This window comes from Diadema antillarum, unplaced genomic scaffold (assembly GCF_040938485.1).
Source record: "Diadema antillarum isolate AM-2024a unplaced genomic scaffold, OU_Dant_1.0 scf00000201, whole genome shotgun sequence".
NCBI classification, from domain to species: Eukaryota; Metazoa; Echinodermata; class Echinoidea; order Diadematoida; family Diadematidae; genus Diadema; species Diadema antillarum.
This window is the reverse complement of record NW_027271090.1, coordinates 717172-742747: the sequence shown is the minus strand read 5'-3', so window position 1 is coordinate 742747 and position 25576 is coordinate 717172. Positions and strand designations below refer to the sequence as shown.

The 25576-nt window shown below is 37.4% G+C and overlaps 1 protein-coding gene across 1 annotated transcript in view; it reads left to right on the top strand.

The window, feature by feature from the left end:
- Nucleotides 1-878: 878 nt before the first annotated feature.
- Nucleotides 879-25576, top strand: part of LOC139723804 (E3 ISG15--protein ligase Herc6-like) — a 48410-nt gene continuing 23712 nt past the window's right edge. Inside the window, exons 1-12 of the mRNA XM_071635011.1 lie at nucleotides 879-1047; nucleotides 7188-7383; nucleotides 8841-9054; nucleotides 9648-9724; nucleotides 10632-10856; nucleotides 11675-11769; nucleotides 14199-14314; nucleotides 15004-15243; nucleotides 17035-17617; nucleotides 18868-19043; nucleotides 19354-19447; nucleotides 24286-24408. Of these exons, the coding sequence (XP_071491112.1) occupies nucleotides 7203-7383; nucleotides 8841-9054; nucleotides 9648-9724; nucleotides 10632-10856; nucleotides 11675-11769; nucleotides 14199-14314; nucleotides 15004-15243; nucleotides 17035-17617; nucleotides 18868-19043; nucleotides 19354-19447; nucleotides 24286-24408 (2124 nt within the window). The 5' untranslated portion in view covers nucleotides 879-1047; nucleotides 7188-7202. The remainder of the gene's footprint in view (nucleotides 1048-7187; nucleotides 7384-8840; nucleotides 9055-9647; nucleotides 9725-10631; nucleotides 10857-11674; nucleotides 11770-14198; nucleotides 14315-15003; nucleotides 15244-17034; nucleotides 17618-18867; nucleotides 19044-19353; nucleotides 19448-24285; nucleotides 24409-25576) is intronic.

Below are 25576 nucleotides of genomic sequence, written 5' to 3'. Positions count from 1 at the left end.
CGGCAGAACACTGCCATAGCAAAGGAGTTACAGAGAAAAGAGTAGAAGTATAAATGCATGTATTATACTCTAGAAAGTGTGAAGAGTGATGTGGTGTCACAGCGATTTGATGTAGTCCGCCCTCTGTCGTTAGAAACTCTGATCATCCTAGCTGGATTCAAGCAGACGCAATGCTTGTGCATCACATTATACTTAATATTAAAAGTCAAGGGACACATATATTATCATCCATAGGCCTAATCATTCGTTTATAACGATGATAGATATTATGTAGTTCATGTAATCTATAGACGTGAAAGTTAGGCCCTATATTCCAGAGACGGTGTAGATGGGTATAACATACGACGTGTGAAACTGCGTATGCTGCGCGCCAGACGTACACGTATAATATTATTATACTCTAGGGGATGCTGCCATGTTGGCTTTCCATACGACACTGGGAATCCCCACTCTACAGTGACGTAGGTTACAGTAATACTTTGTATAGGCCCCCCAATGCTGCAAGGGGAATCCCATCGAAGCAGACGACGTCGTCGGGAGAGAGAGAGAGAGAGAGAGAGAGAGAGAGAGAGAGGGGGGGGGGGGGGGGGGGAGGGAGGGAGTGATTGCACCAGGCGTCTAGTGAGGATATTAGCATTGCGAAATTTGCAAAACGGGATGATTCTACTTGACAATACACCAGGCAATAGATAGTCAACAGCTGATAGCACGATGTAAATGTAATCGTGGGTAGTCCGATGCTGCAACTGTCGCCGAATGAAACATTCCGGAAAGCTTGCAAGCACGTATAACTGCATGTAGAAATCACCATGGAGCTACATCTTTTTGGTAGCTCCATGAAATCACAGAAGCCACTGTCATAGCTGTGTGGACGTTCTCTCAATTTGGAAGCCTGATCTGTCGTTTCAAGCCTGTCTGTGAAATACAATAGATTATAACCATTCAGCGAGCAGACAGATCGTCATGTCTCCGTGTTGAGGGTACCGCAAGGAGACGAGTTATGCCTGACGGCAGTGATTTGTGATTAACCGTGTTTACATCGTAAAGGTGGGTACACACGCTCAACAGCTTTCGCTTGTGTGATCGTCAGATTTGAGTTGTCAGTATCGCACATTGATTGCTCTCTGTTTTCAATGGCATTGTCAATGGATTGGAAGTTTGGTCTCTTTTCAGACCTTTCTATAAACATGATACACGCACAGCCTCTGCAAATTCACTGTTTATTGCAATGAATAAATGCAGCCCTTGTCAGCGACTATCTATCTGACTGATGTTTATAAATTATAGGTAGCTATAGCGAACAATTGAATCACATTTGTCGCATTGGCTATAATAGCCTTTGTGTACGGACCACAAACTATAAGCTCTAAACATTGATACAGGAAGGCTTTATTTGCCGCCAAATCTAGACAACATCATTGCAAATAATGAGTATCAGTCCTATATTACACAACCATGGTCGCAGATGGTTGTTTAAATCTCTAGTATAGTATAGTTAAAGCGCAGAGTCATTGTTTAGTAATCAGGATGCTATGGTGATGAGGAAAAAATAACGATGATAATAAAGATGTTGACCTTCTACTGCTGCAACGTCGACGACGACTACTACTGCTGCTACTACTATACTATGCAACGGAATTTTCCGTTGAATTCAACTTTTGCCAGTCCCATGTTTGAAATGGTCATGCAAAACAAACGATATCTCGCATACCGTGTCCTAACAACAAACCAAGGAATCGCTGTTAAACGATCCCAATTGCTATATTTCATTTCATTTCATTTCATTTTGATTTGATTTGATTTCATTTCAGACGGAAGTGTGAAATATTTACATTTGCATATAAACAAAGTGAAGTACAATATGACTTTTGCATATTCGAATGAAATTTAAATGCACTCCATTTTTTCACAATGAAACAAAAAAATACTTTTAGATAAAGTATCAAGAAATGCTGTGGCAAACTGCAACTGAATCGTAACAAAGAAAAAAAGTTAGAAATGGAGAGGACTGCTAAAAAGCCTAGGTTGTAGAAAAGGGAAAACTATGTAGTTGATGTGTTATGGATTTCTAAGTCCATTGCCATGGACTTTTAAGTCCTGAAATCGACATAGGAAGTCACAACTGCGTAGTGGACGTGTTTCTAGGGTTAAGATCCGCTTTAGTAGAGCGGCATAGCTTGAAAAATTAGAGGAATTGTGCATTTTATGATAAAAGCACCAAATTTCGCACACATGTTGACAATTACATTTGAAATAAATTAAGATATTGGGCCATCGTAAATAGCGCCCTCAACGGCCATGGCAGCCATTTTTCAAAATGGCCGCCATAAATGCCAGTTTTCGTATAAATTTACAAATTTCAGAAGGGAAAATCAATAAGATTTTGCAAACGTGTCGGAAATAGCATTCAAAATAAATTTGGATAGTGGGCCATCGCAAATTGCGCCCTCAACGGCCATGGCAGGGATTTTTTCAAAATGGCCACCATAAATGCCAATTTTCGTAAAATTTTACAAATTTCAGAAGGGAAAATCAATTAGATTTTGCAAACTAGTGGGAAATAACATTCAAAATAAATTGAGATATTGGGCCATCGCAAATTGCGCCCTCAACGGCCATGGCAGCCATTTTTTTTTTAAATGGTCGCCATAAATGCAATATTTCGCAAAAAAGAAAATTAGAATTTCAGAAGGGAAAATCAACAAGATTTTGCAAACGAGTGGGAAATAAAATTCAAAATTAATATAGATGTTGGGCCATCGCAAATTGCGCCCTCAACGCCAATGGCGGCCATGTTTAAAATTGGCTGCCATAAATACCACCTTTTTCTCTGAATTTACTTATTCCAGAAGGAAAAGTCAATAAACTCTTGCACTCAATTTAAAAATTTCGTTTGAAATATATCTTGCACTTATGTATTACATTATTGTAAATAGCGCCCTCAATGGCCATTGGAGCCATTTTTCGAAATGGCCACCATGGATTCCATTATTTTTTATTTCCTAATTTCATAAAAAGTCAATAAGATTTTGCACACAATTTGAAAATTATGTTTGAAGTAAATATTTGTATTAGATTATTATAATACTGCCCTCAACGGCCATGGCCGCCATACTCCAAAGTGGCTGTCATTGTCATAATCATTTTGTTTTAAAAAATGGTAATTTCAGAAAGAAAAATCAACAAATGTGTATATAAATTGAAAGTCATGTTTAAAATCAAACAATATATCTAGATTGCATTAACTCTAGAAATTGTTCCTTCGCAAATTTTCAAGAAGAAAACAAAATTGCTAATAACGGTAATTGCAGCCATTTTCCAAAATGGCTGTCATAGGTGCCATTTTTCCATTTTTGCGCAAGTTCACAATTACATACAAAGAAGTTTAAACATTGAGCCATCATAAGCTGTGTTCTCAATTGTTATTTTAGCTATTTGTCAAAATGGCTACAATACACTCTTCTTTTTTGTCTTGAAAATTTGCTTAACTTCAGAAGGAGAAGACAGTAGAATATCCACAGAGACATTATATAATCTGAAATATGGTGTTAAAGAAATCATTTGAGGAACACCTAAAATAAACAAGGCAAATGCTTAGCGATTATATCTCACCAATGATGAATGCATATTTTAGGTGGCAAACATGAAAAATTTTTGAAAAAGAATAATATGAATATCCACGAATAATGGCGCCATGTATTAACTTTGAGAGTAACACCATATCATTGAATATATAGGACTATATGGCGTGTATCTATTCTAAAATGTAACTTCCTAAATATTCTGAAAGGGATGGTACAGTATTGGCGAAGATGAGAATTGGGCTTTTAACTTTTTTGCGAGATACGAAGAAAACACATATGATATAGTACAGAGCATACCATTTTAAGAGGAATTCAAAGATTATTTGATGAAAATTTGGTTTGGAATGACAGAAACATCCAAAACCAAAGTAAAACAAAGCGATCGTCATAAAGTGTGGATCCCACACTTTTCAGAATCGCTCTTTTTTTGGATATTTCAGCCATTTCAAAACCAACTTTCATGAAATAAACGGTCAATTCCTCAAAGAATTACATGCTCTTTCATATTTCATAAGAGGTTTCTCATATCTCACCATGTTAGAAACCTGAAATTAGGTCTCAACCAAAACAGTACGATCCCTTTAAGACAGATACGAAAAAATGGGCATTCATTTTACGAAAAAAGTTAATTTACTTGCTTTGCTTCCATAAAAACATATACTTTTGATATCCATACTGTTAGCCGTCACACGCGAAATACTGCAATTAGAACTAGAATGAAAACATGAATTTAGAACTAACCCATCAATGAAACTTATTTTAAAATCTAAATTTCTTTGAACACCAGATTGCATTTGTTTAGATATAATGGCTGTTTAGCAGTATTCTATTGCTTTCTCCTTCTGGAAAAAGCAAATAAAAAAAGGAGTGTGTGGAAGCCATTATGACAAAGAGCTGCCGTAGCCGTTGGGGACGATGTTTAAATGGTGGCTCAATATCTTCATTTCAAATTCAAATTCAAATTCAAACTTGAATTTATTTGAATGTCTTTTGTCAATATGCACAAGAAATTGTATTGTCTTCATCTGGCATTATTATATTTTCAAGAAACAAATAGCATCTATAGTGGCCATTTGGAAAATGGCTGCCATGGTCGTTGATGGTGCCATTTGTAATGACCTCATATATTATTTTCTTTTGAATATGATTTTCAACATATGTACAAATTTCATTGATTTTCTCTCTGAAATTAGCAAATCTTTCAAAAAAAACAAAAGAAAAAAGAAGCAGACATCCATGTTGATCAGCATGGCCCTTAATTGCGCCTTAAAGAAGACCTTATACTTACATTTATTTTTTAGCATAATTTTCAACTTGTTTGCAACGTCTTATTGACTTTTCCTTCTGACATCAGCAAATTTATGCCAAAAAAGGGGGCATTCATGGCAGCTGTTTTGAAACTTGGCTGCTATGGCTGTTAAGGGTGGACTTTTGGATGGCCTATTATCAAATTCAGTTTAAATGTAATTTTCCACCTTTGTGGAAATTCTGATTGACGTCTGCAACACTTCACGAAAAAAAAAAAAGACATTCATGGTGGCCATTTTGAAAAATGGTTTGAATGGCTATTGAGGGGGCAATTTGCAATGGCCCAATAAGTTTACTTTTGAATGTAATTTCCCACCTGTTTTCAAAATCTCATTGGCTTTCTCTTCTGATTTTAGTAAATCTTTTCGAAAATATAGCATTTATGGCGGCCATTTTGAAAAATGGCTGTCATGACCGTTGAGGGCGCAATTTCAGATGGCCCAATATCGAGATTCATTTTAAATGTCATTTCCCATTTAGGCCTACTACCAAAATTTCATTGACTTTTCCTTTTGGAATTAGCATTCTTCTTAATGAAAAAGTGGCACCTATGGTGCCCATTTAAAAAAGAAATGTCTGCCATAGCCATTGAGAGCGCAATTTTCAATTGCCCAATATCTGGATTTATTTTGGATGTAATATCCCGCTTGTTTGCAAAAAAGGAAAAAAAAATAATTGGCTTTCCCTTCTGAAATTTTCATTTCTTAACAAAAGAATATGGCATTTATGGCGGCCAATTTGAAACAAATGGCTACCATGGCCGTTGAGGGCGCAATTTTCGATAGCCCAATATCTAGATATATTTTGAATGAATTACAATTTATGGGCAAAATCGTATCAATTTTCCCTTCTGAAATTTGCAAAATCATGGAAGAAGTGGCACATTAAACATTTTTCAAAATGGCTGTCATGGACGTTAAGGGCGCAATCAAGAACGGCCAAATATCTAAATTCATTTTGAATGTAATTTCCAACTTGTTTGCAATATCTTACTTGCTTTTCCTTCTGAAGTTAGCAAATATTATGAAAAAAATGGCATTTATGGCGGCCATTTTGAAAAATGGCTGCCATGGTCGTTGAGGGCGCTATTTCCGATGGCCCGATATCTAGATTTATTTTGAATGTAATTTCCCATTTGTAACCAAAATCTTATTGACTTTTCTCTCCTAGAATTAGCAAATTTTACGAAAACATGGCATTTATGGCAGCCATTTTTCAAAATGGCTGCCATGGACGTTGAGGGCGCTATTTACGATGGCCCAATATCTAAATTTAATCTGAACGTGATTGTCAACCTGTGTACGAAATTTGGTGCTTTTATCACAAAATGCACAATTGTTCGGCTATGCCGCTCCACTACTTAGGGAAATCTTTTTTTTTTTAATTGTATCCATTCAATTTAGAATCATTATGGACGATGTATCCTCGTGGCATTCTCAATGATGTACCACGAGTGCATCGCAAACATGCATACATCTTACTGGAAGACATTCCAGATTTTCTTTGTTATCTTTTTCATTTGTCTGTTTTACCATTACATCACTTACGTGCACTTTAATTTCATTCTTTTCTGTAAACATGCGACTTTTTTCCTGTATACGTTTTACCTAGAAGTATGCATAAAAAATGGATGGAGTCGAAAGAAGTCTAGAATAGTACACGTAATGATTTTTATGTTTTCTTTTTTTTTTAAGGAAAGTGATCAGGGGACAGCAGCTGGGGCAAAGATCCTCGAAGATATTGAACTTTCATTTATACGAAAAACGTCAAACTTCTACTGAGATTTTGACATGAAAAGAAGGAAAAAAGTTCTGGCTATTTGCAAAAATAGCCAAATTTACTGCGATGACATTTTTTTTTTTCCAACCAAATTGATTGCACAAACCGCTTGATAGATTTACCTGATCTAAATTAAAGTTTGAAATGAACCGGAAATCCTATACTAGTAACGCAATTATTTGTAAAATAATCAATAACGGTGATGATGAAAACTTATTGATATAACTTTAAATCATGAGAGCTGTAATGATTACAAAGATTACGGTATAGCTTCGACTTTTTATTAGTCTGTTTTCTGTGGAGTATAGGCGCCAAAATGCTTTCTATTATTCCAATGGTTAATGAGGTAAAAGAAAAAAAAATAGTCATATAACAGGCAAATAGAGATGACATGGCGGGTCCAAAGTCTTCTTTGCATCTATTAATACACAATATCAGTGTTAATTTGCTTCTTCGTCCGCAATTTTACTTTGCTGAATCATTGAAATGATATATCTCATTTGTTACTTTGTGCAGCTAAAGGCACACACAATGGCTCCCAAGAAGGCATCTAGAGGCAAAGAGGGTCATTTGAAGGTCATTCAACTTTCGACCTTCCGGAACGAACGCGTGACAAGGGCGCATTCCACACTCGATAGGGTCGCCATACTGGTAGAGAGCGGACGTGTCTTTTCATGCAGAATATCGGATATCGCCGATCATGATCAATACGGTGAGAAGTAAGACAATAGAGTACTGAAGTGATGATGTCACAATAGCTTTTGTTAAAAACAGGTGTGAGCAACAGGTGTGAGCAACCAGTAGTGTTCACAAAATATTTGGGCCAGGTGAGAACTATTATACAAAGAATGAATGTTTATGAGTGAGGATGAATGGCTATACATGACACCAAACTTACTCCTTCAACATGTTAGGAGCAAGTATTGTGAGGGCGTAGCTGCTAATGATAATTTCAAACTTTTTTTTTTTCCGGGGGGGGGGGGGGGTGGAGGGTCTGCACCCTATTAAAACACACCTCTAAAAAGATCCTCCAAATCATCATCGTGTTCCAGCTCTGAAACTATCCTCCTAGAAACACTTGAGTCGAGCAAAAGACCTAGTAACAGTTATGTCCCTTACCGTTCATTCCTATACAACCTACACTTGCAAAAGCGTTACATTTTTGTTGTTGTTTTGGACAAAGTTTGATCTTTGACGTTGCAATGAATGGTATGGCACATAACTGTCTCTATCGTTCAGTTCAAGTGTTACGGGAAAATAATGTCCCAACGGGAATGAGAATAGAGATGATCCCGAGGATTTTTATTCTAAAGAGATGTTGCTTTAATAACAGGGTGCAGAAAAAAGGAAAATGTTTAACTCTTTAGCAACTGAAGATTCCGTACATAATGGCCTGTAGTTCCATAGAAGGTACAACAATTACTCTTATTTCAACAACTTTTTAAATTAAATGAAATAGCACAGTGCATTTTTTTGTCTATAATAAGTTATGTTTATTTGAAAGCCTATATTACGACTTCTTTACCAAGATAATTGTGTGTCACAGACGTAATACTGGCTTACTGCTGTTGACCTTTGACCTCTTTTAAATTCCATAATCATACATTCTTTTTGAAAATAATTTTAATGGTAAAACATAATTCTTAAAAAAAAACGGGCGGTTCGGGCTGTTCAGTTACTAATGGGTTACAATTATATTTCATATACCATTATATATCATATATATATTCATATTTTCATGAAGTATCCATGTACGGACCAAGAGGCATCAATACAAGTCAACATCAATTTGATTTCAAGGACCTTTTAAGCATTTTGTTACTCATCATTATAATTGCATGGCTCTGTTGCAGATTTGTTTTTTCTATTACTGCTATATATATATATTTTTTTTTTTTGGGAGGTGGATCATTTAACATTGTCAACACTTAAAAACAATTTCAGTTGCTCTTCATACAGAAGATATTTTGCGCATATCTAGTTAATTAAACCAGTTACATCTCACATAACGAGTTGCCACTTTGATGACTTCAAGATAATATATGTATACATGTGTTTTTTTTTCTTTCTTTTTTTCTGCAGCAAAATTCTGCAAGGATTTGTTGGGTTAATTTTGTTTTAATCTTGATGGTGTACACACAACTTTTACTTAATGGAATTTCGTTGCAGTGGAAATGGTTCCACGGGGCTTTGCAGGAACTGTTCAAGAAACCATTAGACTGGTGGATCTTACGGGCGGGAAGGAGCATTTTGTTGCCATGTCAACAGAAGGGAAAATCTACTCCTGGGGCGCCAACAGTCGTCAGCAACTTGGCCGGCGGGAAAAGAAGAAAAACAGGAATAAAGGAAGAACAGGAATGAAGGGCAAATTTTCTCATATCAGGTCAGAGACATAATTACAGAGGATATCCACCCCCAAAATAAATCAAATCTAAAAGAAAGAGAGAAAAAAAGGTCTTCATAGAACGTTGCATAAATGACAAAAATCGGATGAGAAATAGGGTAGAAATTAATATTCTCTATTTTTTATGTTCTTTCACTTCTATCTCTAGTTCCTCATTATTTTTCATTTTCTCCCCTCTTTTTCTCTCCGTGCCGCGCAATCGTTGTCTTCCACATACCTTCAATTTCTTTGGAAATTCGTTCTGTTCCCCTTCTCTCGGGATTTTTATAGCTCGGAAGGCCTTCAAGAAATATCCCATTACAATGTAATGATTGTTTGAAGGGATGTATTATTCGTTTGAAACGATTGCCAATAGTTAAGTCTCTTTAGAACCTGCATTTGTATAATCAGTCTGTACAAACCTTTGCAGCGTAATTACAATGTAGGGCCTATAATTATCATATTCAGATAATGAGTAATCGTTTTCATTTCGTGATGTTCCTCTATCTTATGATACTCGTGAGTGTATTATAGTTGAGTGACCTGTGGAAATATACTCATCCATATCTCTTTGTATATGTGCATTATTTCAGTGAGGTTGAAGGTTTGACTGAGCAGAAAGTCATCCAGATCGCATGCGGAGACTACCATTGTCTAGCCCTTACAAGAAGTAAGTAGAGGAAAATTCAAGAAAAGAAAACAACAACAGAATGATGCAAGTTATCAATATCTACTTCTGATTTGGAATCGATTACAACCTTTTTCACCTGTGCATTTGAAATTGATATGTAAGCCTGCGATTGGCGAAGAATGATAGACCATCAAGGCCCTGTTTTATAAAGCTGTTCGTATAGTTACGCACGACTTCACTAACGACTTAAATTATTATGACGAGCCAAGTGGATTTCGCATTAAATCATTGATAATTTCAGTAGCTAAAGTCAAAGTTTGCAGATGGTAATGATTATCTTTACCTTTCAACACACGTTTTTGAGTTGAAAGTGTATTATTGCCCAAATGAAGATGAATATTGACATAGGCCCTACAGTCTTACTTTGTTAAAGATATATATATATATATATATATATATATATATATATATAAGAAAAAACGATTGCTACACATATCGGCACTTCATGTTCCAGTCGTTCGTAAAGTCATGCGTACCTGCGTAAATATACGAACAGCTTTACGAAACAGAGTCTCTGAGCTTGTGTTTCTTGGTCTGTTGGTCAAGATAAAGGACCTAATTAACACGAAAAAGCTAATGTTTGAAATATAAATGAATTAACTGATTATTTGAAATACCGGTGGTAAATTTCGAACTAATTTAATAAGTAGATAAATAAACAGAAAAAGGGTAAATCATTACGTAAACAGATGAATGAGTTAAAAGGTAAAAACAAATGAATGAATATAATGCATTGACAAAATTATGCTAATGCATTTCTACAAGCATAAATGTTCCTACGTGTCTGATTGTATGTTTCTATGTGTGTGTGTGTGTGTGTGTGTGTGTGTGTGTGTGTATGAAGGCTTGTCACAGTCTTTGTGATCTTTTGGTCTCCCCTCCACAGCCGGGAAGCTGTTCACATGGGGAGCCAACGACTGCAGTCAGCTTGGACTGGACAGTGGCAGCAAGGAAGACGTGTCTCAACCGACGGAAGTCGAGAGGCTTCGAGGCGTTCCTCTGTCGAAAATTGCCGCTGGCGGCACCCATTCGGTTGCAGTAACTACCTCCGGGAGGGCCTTGGTGTGGGGTAACAATGAATACGGGCAACTTGGTCTTTCCCAAGAAAAAAGTGAGTAGAAAAAACATCCAATGAATGCTCTGACTGAACTTATAGATAATGTTAGTGCTGATGGTAATAGTGGCAATAGTAAATGTAGTAGACTTTAATGATACCAATTCTAATAGTGCAGGTGTAGTGATGATTTTGTGATAAAACCTATTATTTCTATCGTCATTATCATCATCTTTATCATTATGGATAACGATCAAGCCGGCGGAACCGGGAAGGGGGGGGGGGGGGGGGGGGGGGCAGGGGGGTTCGGACCCCCACTTTTTTTTTGCACCCTTACATAGGAATACAAAGGGTGTCACCACTTTGCGCCCCTCCCCCCCCCCACACACACAAACACTATTTCCTTTTTGTTTTGTTTTGTTTTGTTTTTACCCCAAAAGTTACAGTAGCAAAAAAAGAAAATTAAAAATAGAATTAAACCTTTAACTTGTTAGCTCATGAAACCCGGAGATGGGCCGGCCATATTGATGACCTGGAAACTATAAAAGAAGAATACGATGTTTAAAAGGAAGAAGGAAACAAGAATGACGGCACATCTGTTTCAAAGTAGTAAGGTTATTTATAAGAAGACATTTTCAGCAGTAATATAGTGTATTCACGACACATACGGTCCAACAGGTTCACTAAAAAACTTTTAATCCGTTTGGAAAAAATGCCTATGAAAACTTTTTTTTTATGGAGATCTATCATTAATTTTTTATGTATTTATTTATCTGTTGTCAAAGATGCTTTATTATGTATTGATTCTTTAAGAAATACCACATACTACCGAAGCTAATGGTCGTAGTTGAGTCACGTTTGTTTCATCCTTACAGCGATTGATACTCCCACGCCACTGTCTAGTGCTAGAATGCTCCGAAATGTGCAATCGGTTTCCTGTGGGTTCCAGCACACAACTTTTATCGCAAAAGTGAGTGCAATTCCTGATTTATAAGCCTTTTGCGTGAATATTTTCTTTTTTGTATATCTTGTTTTTATTAGGGACTACGAACACTAATGACCGGATTATTAATACATTCAGAATACTAGTAATAGCTGCCATCTTCTGCGGCTGTAACAACTTCAGAAATATTGAGTACTTTCGCCTGAGGAACACAGTGATAAAATAAAAGATATTCGATCGTTTTGAGACTCAATTTTAGGTGTCCATTAATATCACTCTAAACAACGTTCCAGTATCATGAACAAGAGTAAATATTTTTTTTGTCTGTTATTGTTGTTGCTTTTTGTTCGCCCACCGGAGGTGAAGGCGAGACTAAGGGATCCAAATGGCGTCCGTCCGTCATCCGTCACAAATGTTAAAGCTTACCTGCAAGACTCTCTTATGATGCATAACTTGGCAACTGTTACAGCAATGGCAGCCACACTTGGGTGATAGGAGCACTAGGGGTATCTTTATGTTATGGTGTTGTCGGAGGTCATGTGATGATGTCAACGGTCATTTGAGGTCATATATTAAAGAGTATGTGCAAGACTCTCTTTTCTGTGTCAACGTTTACCTGCAAGACTCTCTGTTGACAAATAACTTCACACAAGTTGCTTGGATTACAACCTAACCTATGCCACAGATGTACTGGGGGTACCTTCATGTTATGATGCCTTTGGAGGTCACAGGATAAGATCAAAGGTCATTTGAGGTCATACGTTAAAGTTTACTTGCAAAACGCTCTTATCACATGTAACTTGACACATGTTGCTACAATGGCAATCTAACTTAGGTGATGGATGCACTGGGGGTACCCTCATGTTATGGTGCCGTAAGAGGTCACATGATAAGGTCAAAGGTCATTTGAGGTCATACGTTAAAGTTTACTTGCAAGACTGTCACAGACAGGGGTCAACGAACTTTTAGGGCCCAATGTTAAGTTTTTATGACGCGTTTTGATTATGGCTCATAACTTTTGATCCCTTTGTCTGTTTGTGACCAAACTTGGATGGTAGATGTCCCTTGGGGAGGTGAAGGTCATCACAAGGTCAAAGGTCACATGCAGGGGTCAACGAACTTTAAAGGCCCAATGTTAAGTTTTTATGGCGCATTTTGATTATGGTTCATAACTTTTGATCCCTTTGTCTAATTGTGACCAAACTTGGATGGTAGATGTCCCTTGGGGAGGTGAAGTTCATCACAAGGTCAAAGGTCACAGACAGGGGTCAACAAATTTTTAGGGCCCATTGTTAAGTTTTTCTGGCGCGTTTCGATTATGGCTCATAACTTTTGATCCCTTTGTCTGTTTGTGACCAAACTTGGATGGTTAATGTCCCTTGGGGAGTTGAAGGTCACCACAAGGTCAAAGGTCATAGGCGGGTCAATGAACTTGTTGGAGTTGGAAAAATATTAATTTCTTGTACGCCAATAGGCGAGACACAATTTGGCACTTGCCTTGTTTTTTTCTTTTTTATGGGGGGGGGGGGAAGGGAAATGGAGGGTGGCGGAAATTGAAGTATAGGTGCAGCAGCATTATGTTCCTTCTGTTTTTTTTTCAGTGGTTGCATACCATATGTGACCCTGCACCAAAACAAACAAAAAGTCGTCAGACATGAAATTTTAGTTAAGAGCATATTCCGAAAGAACAGACTTTTAGCTTTAAAATGATGTATAACTCAAATCAAATGGACTCTCCTAACCTATTCTGCCAAACAATGTTCCGGAAAACTGCTAAAAAGCGCATTTTTCTGCCCGTTTTATGATCCTAAATTTTAGCATAATGTAGAAGAAGACTTGCTCTTTCAGAAAATATTTAAAAAAAAATCCAAATCGGCTCGGTTGACACATTTCACCTATTTTTAGTCCTCACACAAAATAAGTGTGTGCGACTTCATGTTTGTTTTGTGATGCACGGTCATATATAAACAAACACTTTTTTTCCAGACTTTTCTTTGTGCACCAAGTTATTTTTCTATTGGCATTCTTTACCGAAGGGGCCCACATTCCACATGCTTTGTCTTTTTAGTGGGTCCCTCCATTTTCCCAAGTTGTGTATTATCTCATCTTTTTCGCTGTAGTTTTCATAGCAACGTACTATTACTATAAGGTTGCACAATTGTTGTACAATTTCAGTTTGACTTTGTTTTCCATTTAAAATCTTGTTCTCTGTTACGAGAGAAAGTGAAATGTCTATGTTGTTTAAAAAATGAAATTTGTAATTTTGAAATTTTGAATTTGAATTGAAATGAAATATGTCGAGTCTGCATTCGTAATTGAGTGTGTCATGTCACGAACTTCAAATCATTTCATTTTAGTTCATTTCTAATTAAACAATCCACAAGTGTCAGTTGTTGTACGATACATGTACTAATGAAAGACTACTCACCATAAAATATGGATTTCCATGATTGCAGAACAAGAATCTGTTGGTCTTTGGAAAAGGGATACCGAGAAACATTTCGGAAGCAGAGAGGGAACTGGAACCCGCCTACAACTGGTCCAAGACAATCTCCAACATATGGTGCACCGCGTAAGAAACGCCATTTAGTGTTATCATTGATTCTTTGGCAATCCTAATGTAAGCCTCCACGGCAGAAAAAAAAAGTCAGTGGACGTAGGCATTACCACCAGTACAAATCCCATTGTGTAAGTTGTGTTTGTGCCTGTGTGTGTGAGTGTGTGTGTATGTGTGTGTGTTTGACCACTTCTCCGGATTTCTTCGGTCTTATTACAGAAAGTAAAGACAGCAAGTTGGTGCATTATACCTCTCCAAAAACCACATGGGTTTAAGTCTCCTCTGAAAGATTTTTTCACTTCTTTTTTTCTTTTGAAAATATTTGTAATGCCAAGAAAGTTATCACCGTCACATTTCCTTGCCCTTACGAAAGGGTAAAAAAGAAAATGACCACTACGCGCGCGCGCACACACACACACACACACACACACACACATCGATGTCTTTGCTCAGACTGGCATGCATTGAAGATGGTGGTGATAACCGTAATCATAATTCATCATTATCTTGACAGCCTTGATTGTTATGATAACAGTGATTATGATCAAATATGCATATTATTGTTACCTTGTTTCAAAATGGCCATCATATTTTTATCATGAGGAGAATTATTATCTTAAAATAAAGTAAGTGGTAATTGGAGCAGTATCATTATCATTCTTGAGCATCCTTTTCGACAATATTAGAATTGCTATCTTGTTTAGCTTCTTCACCATAGCCTGCGAGGAAGGATCGGGCGACCTTTACGTCATCAATCATCGACTTCGATCACTGATCGGAAAACAAGACAATGAACTTGTGCTTAGTGTCTTTGATCCGAGTCCATCGATGGAGGTCGACAAAGAAGGTGAATCCCCTATCAGTTCAGGAACATTTTCAGTCGCCTCATGCTCTTGGCAGAAGAGACATGACGTTGGAGTTACCGATGCGATTAGAAGTTTCAGGTTTGTTTATTTTGCTTCCATATTAAAAGAAAAAACAACATAGTTTCAAATAGTAAATAGATGCCGTTACAATAAAGGACTGTACAGTTGTGGTTGAGGTGAGGATTCAGGATTATAACATTTTTGGTGAGGTAATGAGAAATCTCTTATGATATGAAAGAGCATGTAATTTAAAGGAGGAGGCAACGTTTATTTAATGAAAATTAGCCTTGAAATGGCTGAGATATATAAAAATAAAGCTGTGCTAATAAAATTGACAGGCCACGACTTTTATCAAGATCTCGTTGGATCCTCACCTCAACCAGTACGTTACTGTAGAGTCGTATAAGAAAAAAGAAATACAAGGAGGGTCACCAATTTTCAGTGGTGGCAATGAACGTGTAGTATAACAATGGGCCCCCTTTTTTATGAAAACGAATTTCACACAACATCACACAGTATATTATGAAAATAAAATTAATGTATAAAACGGTACAATATGTTTCACATGTGCCATCATAATTACTTGGTTTGAAGCACGTCAAGAAAAGACGCAAAAACAACAATAGCAATACTAACAACTCTAACAACACTAGCAACAACATCTTGTTGGGGAGATTTCAGTCCTATTCAAATTAATTTTTAGGACAAGAGGAAAATTGTTGTTAATCATCGGATATCTTAGCACACGTCTGTTGCAGAAATGTATTTTCTTTTTTTTTAATGATAGGCTGGGATAGCTGGAGATCATTTTGATTACAGAGAAAGTAGGGAAATATACTAACAACGTATCTTTGGGGCCATGTCAATGATAATTTTATACGTGAATGGTAGCAGATGAATCTTTTGTCTTTTGGATAAGTACTGTGTTCCACCTCAAGCTATAATAAACATGACTGGTAGTAGTATGAGGATAGGGGCTACGATTTAGACTGTTCTCTTGGCTCTATTTTGGATTTGGGATAGAGGAGTATCATTTGAAGATTGCCACATTACATCGCCGTAATCAAAGTGAAATAACACAATAGAATTACACATCAATTTCAATTCAGACAAACAGTACCCCCCTGTTATAAAGAAATTCCGGTTGCAACAAAATAAAAATTCAGGCCGTAACATAAATGTTTACTAACTTAATTATAACGAAATTCCAATATAACGAAAGAAAACTGCTGGTACCGAGGACTTTGTTTTTAATATTAAACGGGAGTCCACTGTATTTAAAAATTGAACATTGCTTTTTTCGTTGCAAAAATATGCAGGTGCTGTTGCCTCTTAAACATATCGTTCGCACCAAATAACATGCAGATTGTTAAATCATAATTGTTTTTTATGTAATTGTCAACGATCCATGTTTTCAGATTTGTGAGTTCGTCATGGAAAAGATGAATGTAATTATTAATAATCGGAGTGTTGAAAGGATGACGTTATCGATTCGTCTGATATTCAAGATATGTGAACGTGATCAGAATCACTTTGTAAGAAACCTAGCATTCTTTATAACTTTCTTACCCTTTGCCCAATGTATTGTTTAAAACATATTTCAAAACTTCTTTTTAACTTCGCTGTGCGTGTAAAGGTTGATTTTATCACGGGGTTGAGTTCTCCGTTTTGTACTCAAATTCGGGTTCTGACGTACAATTCATGAAATATTCTGTCTTTAAAAATGATACAGATATATTGAGTCAAGATGTAATGGTCATTTTGATGTGTAGGAACGCTTTAAGCTACAGTACTGCTCTGCATCCTACTGTTCTTAGATCTCATGCTCAATTTTGTCTGAACATCGGGCGATAACAATACTGCATCCAGGTCGTCAGTACTTACGACACTCCCGATTAGCGGCGGATGTAACGATGGTACGAGGGGAGCTACTTCAGATTGGGCAGAAATTGAGGAGAGAGGCATTCTCCTTTCAGCATTCAGCATGGAGCATCACGACACAGCCCTCAGAGAGAATGAGGCACTCACTCCCCGCTGCGTCTCGCCTCCTCCTACCCACACCGCATCAGCGTGTTCGACTCCTGTAACCATGCCAACAACTGCATCTTACGGCGTCGCTACCATGCCTTCTCCCACTAGCGATGCTTCGCCAGCTTACGGCACATCCAAAGACTCTTTACTCGCTCATCAAACGCCCCAGGTCCCGGATGCAGGCTTGGCAGAACCCAATGTCAAGGCAAATTTGGGAAACGGATGTATAAATGGTCAAGAAGACGCCGGGGAAGTTTCAGCGGGCGATGGCGACGGTATCGGCCAAGATGATGACTGCGGCAGTGCTGAAGCAGCTGCCGTAAGTCGTGGGGCGCGTCCAAAGCACAGACGTACCCCAGCAAAATGGAGTGGAAACATTTGTACATCAAGGAACCTCGTTTTCCTCTGTGCTGATGATGAGGTAAGTCCAGGATGCCATTACTGTCGGCATACAGCCAACCGATGCCTGTATAGCTTGGGCAACCAGAAAAACTCATTGGCATATACTGTGTTACCCAGAGCGATGACGGCTGAGTACAATTTCAAGAAAATTGCTCGTTTTTTTTAAGTCACTTCATTGAAATGAACCAACCTATATGATTAGAGTTTGTACAATAATTCAATTTTAATAATTTATGAGTTTGAAGGACTTTATATCTTACGCTCGTACACATGCTGGACATTGTCGATTTTTTTTGTCCTTCTAGTGTTAATGTTCACGTGATTATGTCAATTTGATAGTGTGTATACATGTGTGTGTGTGTGTGTGTGTGTGTGTGTGTGTGTGGTGTGCGTGTGTGTGTGTGTGTATTTTCTGTGTGTATGTTTGCTTGTCTTTGATTTGTCTACATAGATATTATCGACAGTTAAGGAACATGATTGCGCCCTCAAAGGGATTGCATTGTTTTGGTTGAGTCCTGACTTCATTTTCTCACATTTTTTTTTTTTTGTGAGACAATGCGAAACTCTTACAAAGTATGAAAAAGCATGTAATTCCGAGAGGAATTAATTGTTTATTTGATGGATATTGATTTCGAAATGGCTTTGATACCAAAAACAAAACAATTGTAATAAAAGATGGGACCCACCTTTTATCACAATCGCTTTGTTTTACTTTGTTTTTTGGTTGTCTCAGCCATTCCAAAATCGATTTTCGTCAGATAAAGTATAAATTCTTCGTAAAGGGAATGGCTAGTAACTGATCAGTGGGAATCAGTGGCAATGCTGGGGGATGATTGTTCCAGTCCTTGTAGGATTCATGTAAGAGTGCATCGTATATCTATTGTTGCGTGATAATTATTTGCTTCAGAATGGTCTCATGATTATTCAAGTAATGTGCAGTTCAATGTTTCCAGGTTAGCATGCCTGTCCAGTGACAGGGCAATCGTTAACACTACTTGAATATGAGACCATTCTGAAGCAAATCATTTTCACACAACAATAGATACATAATGTACTCTTAAATGAATCCCACAAGGATTGAAACAATCATCCCCAGCATTTCCAATGATTTCCACTGATCAGTTACTCACCATCCCCTTTAAAATGGTATGCTTTGTATTGTTTCAAAAGCAGTTTCTTGGTATCTAGCAAAAAGGTAAAAGCCCAGTCATCATCTCCACCAATAATATACTATGTTTCTAAAGTAACTCCTCATTTTGAATATCTAAGTGTCAGCAAGCAAGTAGCCGCAATGACCAATCACGATGTATAGCGACAGTGACGGCCGAGCTCTTAAAGAGCGCCTCCAGCGCCGAAAATTCACCATCCAAGGCATCCTCCATACAGGAACTGAGAGCTGTGTTTTCTTCTCCGGCGTGCCTGAACGCATCCTTCGCAGTTTCAGAGTAAGATTCGTATAATTTGTACCACATTTGGCACATTTTGCTGTTGCAAGAATCCCTCAATATATGTCCGAATTCAACAAGATGTTGATTTAGTTACATCACTTCAAAGATGTTTTCCTCATTGCGATCAACATGAAAATATGCAGTGTAGAGATGGTTGATGATGATTACTGCGGTGATTACTAGCACGGCCTCTGGAAAAGCAGTGTCAATATTGAAGAGGTTGACATTGGTAGAAAGTATCATTGTGCAGGTATATTGTTAAATCATCTTTTTCTATTTTCTGTTTTTGTCTTATTCTTCTTTCCAGTGATGGAGCTGATCCAGATAGCTTAAGCGTTGATTTGAAATTAGCAAGGACTGTATTCAAAAACATGGAGAACAATGAGAAAATGTTCAGCATGGTGTGTAAAGTAACTCCTTTATCTCATTCTTTAATGAACTTCGATGACACCTATTTTTCTAAGGAATTGAATATACTTTTATAACAACTTTCTTACTTATTTAACGCTGATGCTGAGTTATTTAGTTCATCAAAGTAGTATGCTTATTTATTCATGACATGAATATACTTACATGCTTTGATAAACAACAAGGATAACCCGCCCCATGGCGATATGCGGGCTGTTCAGAACTTATCCACAGTGTGAAAAAATAATGTGAATTCCACGCCTTACATCCACGTGTTCATCTACACCACTTATAAACACTAATCACGTGTTGTTATCGCTTATCACGTGATAATGAGACAGTTCTTATTCAGAGGTTTTTGTGTCGGTGGCCACAGAGACCGAAACGGCAACAGGTTACAAAGGACTCCCGTTATAACAAAGTCCCCGAACGTTTGACATAACCGAACAAATAAGCAATAAAAATCATGTAATGGATAATATTTTGTCCTGAACTTTTACTTCGTTGTACTTACTCCACAAGTTATCGCACTACGGAATACGTGGGAAGGCCTTGGAGTGGTTCAAGACTTATTTAGCTGACAGAAAACAGTTAGTTTCAATTAAAGATAATAATTCAGTTATAAGAGATGTAAAGTGTGGTGTTCCACAGGGAAGTCTTTTAGGGCCGCTGCTATTCATAATATATATCAATGATTTTTCCTTTGTTTCAGAGGTACTTTCCTTTATACACTATGCTGATGACACCAGTGTTTTTCTTGCCCATAACGATATCGATGTTCTTATTCAAAAAGCTAATACAGAGTTGAAAAAAGTGACCAACTGGGTCAGAGCTAACAAGTTGTCATTGAATGTTCAAAAAACAAAATATATGCTTTTCAGCAATACTGTTGATTCTTTGAATTCAGAAATAGTTCTGGATGATTGTAATTTAGAAAGTGTGCCATATTTCAAATTTCTTGGTATTTTTGTAGATAATAAACTTTTTTTGGAAAATACATATTGATCATATTTGCAAAATAATCATCTCTCGAAATATAGGTGTTATGAACAGACTAAAATTTTATATTCCTGAAAAGACATTACTTGTGTTATACTTCTCTTTGATACTCTCTTACCTTCATTATGGAATTTTAGCTTGGGGCAATACACATCAGACGCTACTGAATAGAGTGTTATTATTGCAAAAGAAAGCCCTCCGTATCATTTCCAATTCTCCCACTCGTTCACATACAAATGTATTGTTTAACTGTAATAAGCTACTAAAAATTAACGAATTATTTTTATACAACTTAGGCCAATGTATGTATATGTATGATAACAGTTTACTGCCACCTATCTTTGGTTCTATGTTCCAAAAAAAAAAAATCAATCATTCCATAATTACCCCACCCGACGCTCTAACGAGTTTCATTTACCACTTCTCCGAACGATTCTAGCAAAGAATACACTTATTTACACTGGACCTAATTATTGGAATTTCCTGAACCATGATATAAAATCTGCTCCCTCTATGTACTCCTTTAAAAGAAGATTGAAGTTTTTTCTTTTGCAATCCTATAATGACGACCCCCTGACTTAGATTAGTTCATAGGCTTATTTCGTTTCCCGTCCGCAAAATCTTAATTATTGTTACTTTTGCCTTAGCTTTGATTATGATAAGATCTTCTTTAACTTATACCTCGCAGTTGAAGGGTTTGTTGTATATTCTTCTTTTCTTCTTCTTCTTCTTCTCTTCCTTCCTCTAACCTTCGAGGATCGTTGTCTCTGTTGCTTACTACTGTCTATTTTGTTACCTCTTCGTCGCGCTGTTTATTATAGTCTTGTTTCCTAACGTGTCGTCAAGTCAGTTTTCTTCCCTATAAGTAGTCTTGTTGCTGTCCCAGTCTTGTCTCATGCTCATTATTTCGTTTGTTATTGTTTTGTGTGTAACCGTTTGTCCGTCTGTCTCTTAGTGGGCTGCTAAACTTTTTATGCCAAACTTTTCGTGCTGCTTTGTTGCTATATTTAGTCAAATTTTGCTCGAGTTTTTAATACAAGAGGGGCCCACACTCTACAAGCATTGTCTTTTTAGTGGGTCCCTCCGTTTTTTCACACAGTGCATATTGACAATTCTTTCATTTTCGTTACTTCTGCAACAATTGCAATGTATTGATATTATTAGTTTTTCTCATTATTGTCGGTTTCTTTGTACGAATTTACATACATTGTTTCTATCACTCAAGAAAGTGAGATTTATGTCTGTATGATTTTATTGTGGAAAAACGAATAAATTCGAACTTGAACTTTAACTTGAACCGGAATTTCGTTATAACTGCAACTGTGTTCGTTATAACGGGAGTGCACTGTGGCAATACTCAAATTTAAGCCTCATGCGTGTTTCTTTTTCATAGCCCTACATTTAAATCAAATATAATTTAATCGGATTGAATTCAATTGAATTTACACAAATGGTGTTCAATATCCTCTTTAGGTAAACGAAATCATCTCGAATGATCTTTTGAAGAGCATGCCTGTCCGTCCTTGTGTCAATGACGCCTTTGGATTTCTCCTATCGCTAATGGAATGTCCTATCTTCTACTGCCTTCTCGAGTCATGGATCTACAACACTTTGCTAGTAGTGATGCGGATCCTCACAACATGGATGGATAACGACGAAAATTTCAAGCGTTCACTCGGTTAGTATAGAAAATGGGAAAACACACACACACACACCAACTACAACAACAACAAACTGGAACAGCACCCGCAGAATGCAGACTTCCGCCAAGTAGGTCATTTCTACCCACATTTTGATTTCCGTCCTAGATATATTACAGTTCTACATTCATAACATACCCTCACTGCGGCCGACCAGCCGTCGCTGCTTTTGCCGTAGTTACTGGCCAACCGCGCAATGGCTCTGAGAGTGGGTGGAGCGATGCTGCAGCATTTATGATGGACCCTACGATAGATAAAATTCCTTCAAAAACAATAACAAAAAGACTGCATACAAATTGTGGTGCGGATCACTACCAAAATTGATTATCTGTTCCTTGATTCATTATGAACTTTTTCTGAAAATTTTATTGATTGAAGGTAATTTATAACAACGGGCATCGATCGGGGGAGTGGGGGGGGGGGGGGGGGGGAGGGGTGGGGATGGGGGCAAACATATAATTTTTCCATCAGAAAACTTTCCAAATACCTCATTCAAAGTATGCACCAGATCGTTGAATTATAATTCTGAAAATACAAAATCTACACCCTCTCCTGCTCGGTCCTTTTCCATAGTCTTAGTAGGCCTACAAATTTAGATTGACAGAGTTCCGAATATTTCATCAAAACTGTGCACCAGATCAGTCACTTTATTTCAAAAAAAATGCAAAAGTTCCCTTGGTGTGGGAGGGGATATCCTTCCCCGCTTGGTTTCCCTCCGTGGATTTAGTAAACTTTTGGTGTTGAGAAGATCCCAAATTCCTGTGTTTACAAAAGATTTTCATTTGAATTCTAAGAATGCAAAAGCTCGCTATTATGCAGGGGCGGGGATCCTGGAGGGAAAAGGGGGCAGTTGCCACCCTTATGAAAATGTGGGGGGGGGGGGGGGGGGACAAACATACCATTTGTGACCGTGCATCACAAAACGAACAAAACGTCGCACACTCTGATTTTGTGTGAGTACTGAAAATAGGTGAAATGGGTCAACCTAGCCGATCTAGACTTTTTCATATTTTCTGATGGGGCAAGTCTTCTTCTACATTGTGCTAAATTTGGGATCATAAAACGGGCAGGAGAGTGTGTTTTTAAACAGATTATCTCGAACATTTTTTTTTTTTGGTAGGATAGTGTGATTAGGCTTGTCTTAAGAGTCCTCTTTTCATTTCTTACAGACCGTGCACACACTCTTCACTTTCAACTCTCATAACTTCTGACAGGATGATGCTACTGCTTTGAAAGTCGGCATTAAGTATGGACAGAATGTGTTCATAAGGCATGCTCAATTTCAGTTGAATCTGATAATTCCTTCATTGTTGTTACTCGAGTGGTACTTCACACTTTTCCTGAGTGTGTGCTTTCTTTAGATAGGTTAGGAGAGTCCATTTGATTTGAGCTTTGCATCATTCTAAAGGTTAAAGTCTGCTCTTTCAGAATCTGCTCTGAACTAAAATTTCCTGGCTGGCGACTTTTTGTTTGTTTTGTGATGCAGGGTCACATTTTATCTCGAAATTTCCAGAGGTTCGAAAAATTTCGTTGCTTTCTTGACGCCAAAAAAAAAAAAAAAAAAAATGTCTACAATATTTCACCAATTATTATGTGCTCCACATGGTTGAATTGTATTATGCAAACGGTGCGTGTATGTGTTTAAGCGTGTCTGCATTTTGGACATATTCCAAATTAGGGTGTTTGTGTGCGCGGAAAATAGATCTTCTAAAAGATAAGTTCACTTTATGTGTGGATTGAATGAATGCATGTTAGCAATACTAGTCAACACAATGTCTCAAAGTTTGAGGAAAATCGGACAATCCGTTCAACAGCTATGAAGCTTTGAAGTTTCAGTGCTGCCATGGTCCATTGAAGAATAGATTAATATACAGTTTGTGATGTCACATATGCAGAACGTAGAACGTGGAATGTAGAAAGAAAATACAAAGAAAGTGTAACATATTTTGCTTGTCTCGCATAAAAAACAATTAATTTGCATTTTTCAGGAGACAAGGGTAATGATAATTACTCCTTATGTATACTGTTGAAACAATCTTGTCCGAAAATTTGTGGAATTCCGTTTGTAATTAATTTCATTTTCTTTACAGTGCTGTCCTTTCCGATTTTTCATTCGCCTTTGATTCTTACAGATGAACGTGTGCCATGATATCGTTCCGGTTTCAAAGTTTTACCTCCCGGGTCTATACACGACCTACGAGGAGTGTGAAGCACTGATGTGTGACGTGTACTTTGGTGTGCAGAATCCAGCAACTGTGAGCGCCGAAAATTTCCAACAAACTTTACTTACTTTCATGATTTCAATTACGTAACATTATTTCGTTGGATTGACTGTGGTAATAAATAAAAATCTTAAATCATGATTATATAAGTTGCACTCCATGGAATAAAAAAAAAAAGGAGAGAAAAAATTCAGCAAAACCAGACGCGCTATATCCAATTTGGAATAAAAATTAATATCGAGTAAACTGAATACAGAGGTGATGAGGTAGGAGGATGGGTTATGTTCAATTCAGGAAGATAAGAACTGAACGAGGGTATATCAAAGTGTCAATAAGAGGTCAAGAGATTATTATCTCGCCATAATACTATGATACTAGTATGGTGTATCATAACATACAGTGTACTAGCATTTTAAACATCAAGTTCAGAACATATCCGTATGTCTCACAACAAGAGTCGTCGTCCGTTATTTTATGTGGATTAGTGACAGCGTTACGGTTTGCTATTCCAAACGTACATGTACTTGCAGATCCTACCATTCCTGGCTATCCCCCACAAAGCTGTCCTGCGCTTGTTGGTGATATGTTAAGCAATTAACCCTATCAAGCCCAAGCTATTTTGACCCCTCGCAGGCCCAAGGTGGGCACATTGTGCCCCCCCCCCCCCATATAACTTTTTTTTAATTATTTGTGACCGTGCATCACAAAACGAACAAAACGTCGCACACACGGATTTTGTGTGAGGACTGAAATAGGATAAATGGGTCAACCTAGGCAATCTTGACTTTTTCACATTTTCTGAAAGAACAAGTCTTCTACCTTATGTTAAAATTTGGGATCATGAAACGGGCAGGAAAGTGTCTTTTTTAGCAGTTATCTCATACAGTCTTTTGGTAGAATAGTGTAATTAGGTGTGCCTTTAGAGTCCCTTTTTCATTTCTTAAAAAAAATCTTGTACAGACTCTTCCCTTTCAACTCTAATAAGTTTTGAAAGGATAATGCCACTGCTTTTAAAGTTCGCATTCATTATGGACAGAATGCGTTAATAAGGCATGCTCAATTTCTGTTAAATCTGTTAATCCCTTCATTGTTGTTACTCTGATTGTTTACATCCCGTTTTTTGTCCCATTCATCGCACAGCCAGCAAGGCTTGGTGAAAATTTTGCGCTTAAATAGACACGGTACTTCAGAGCCTCACTTT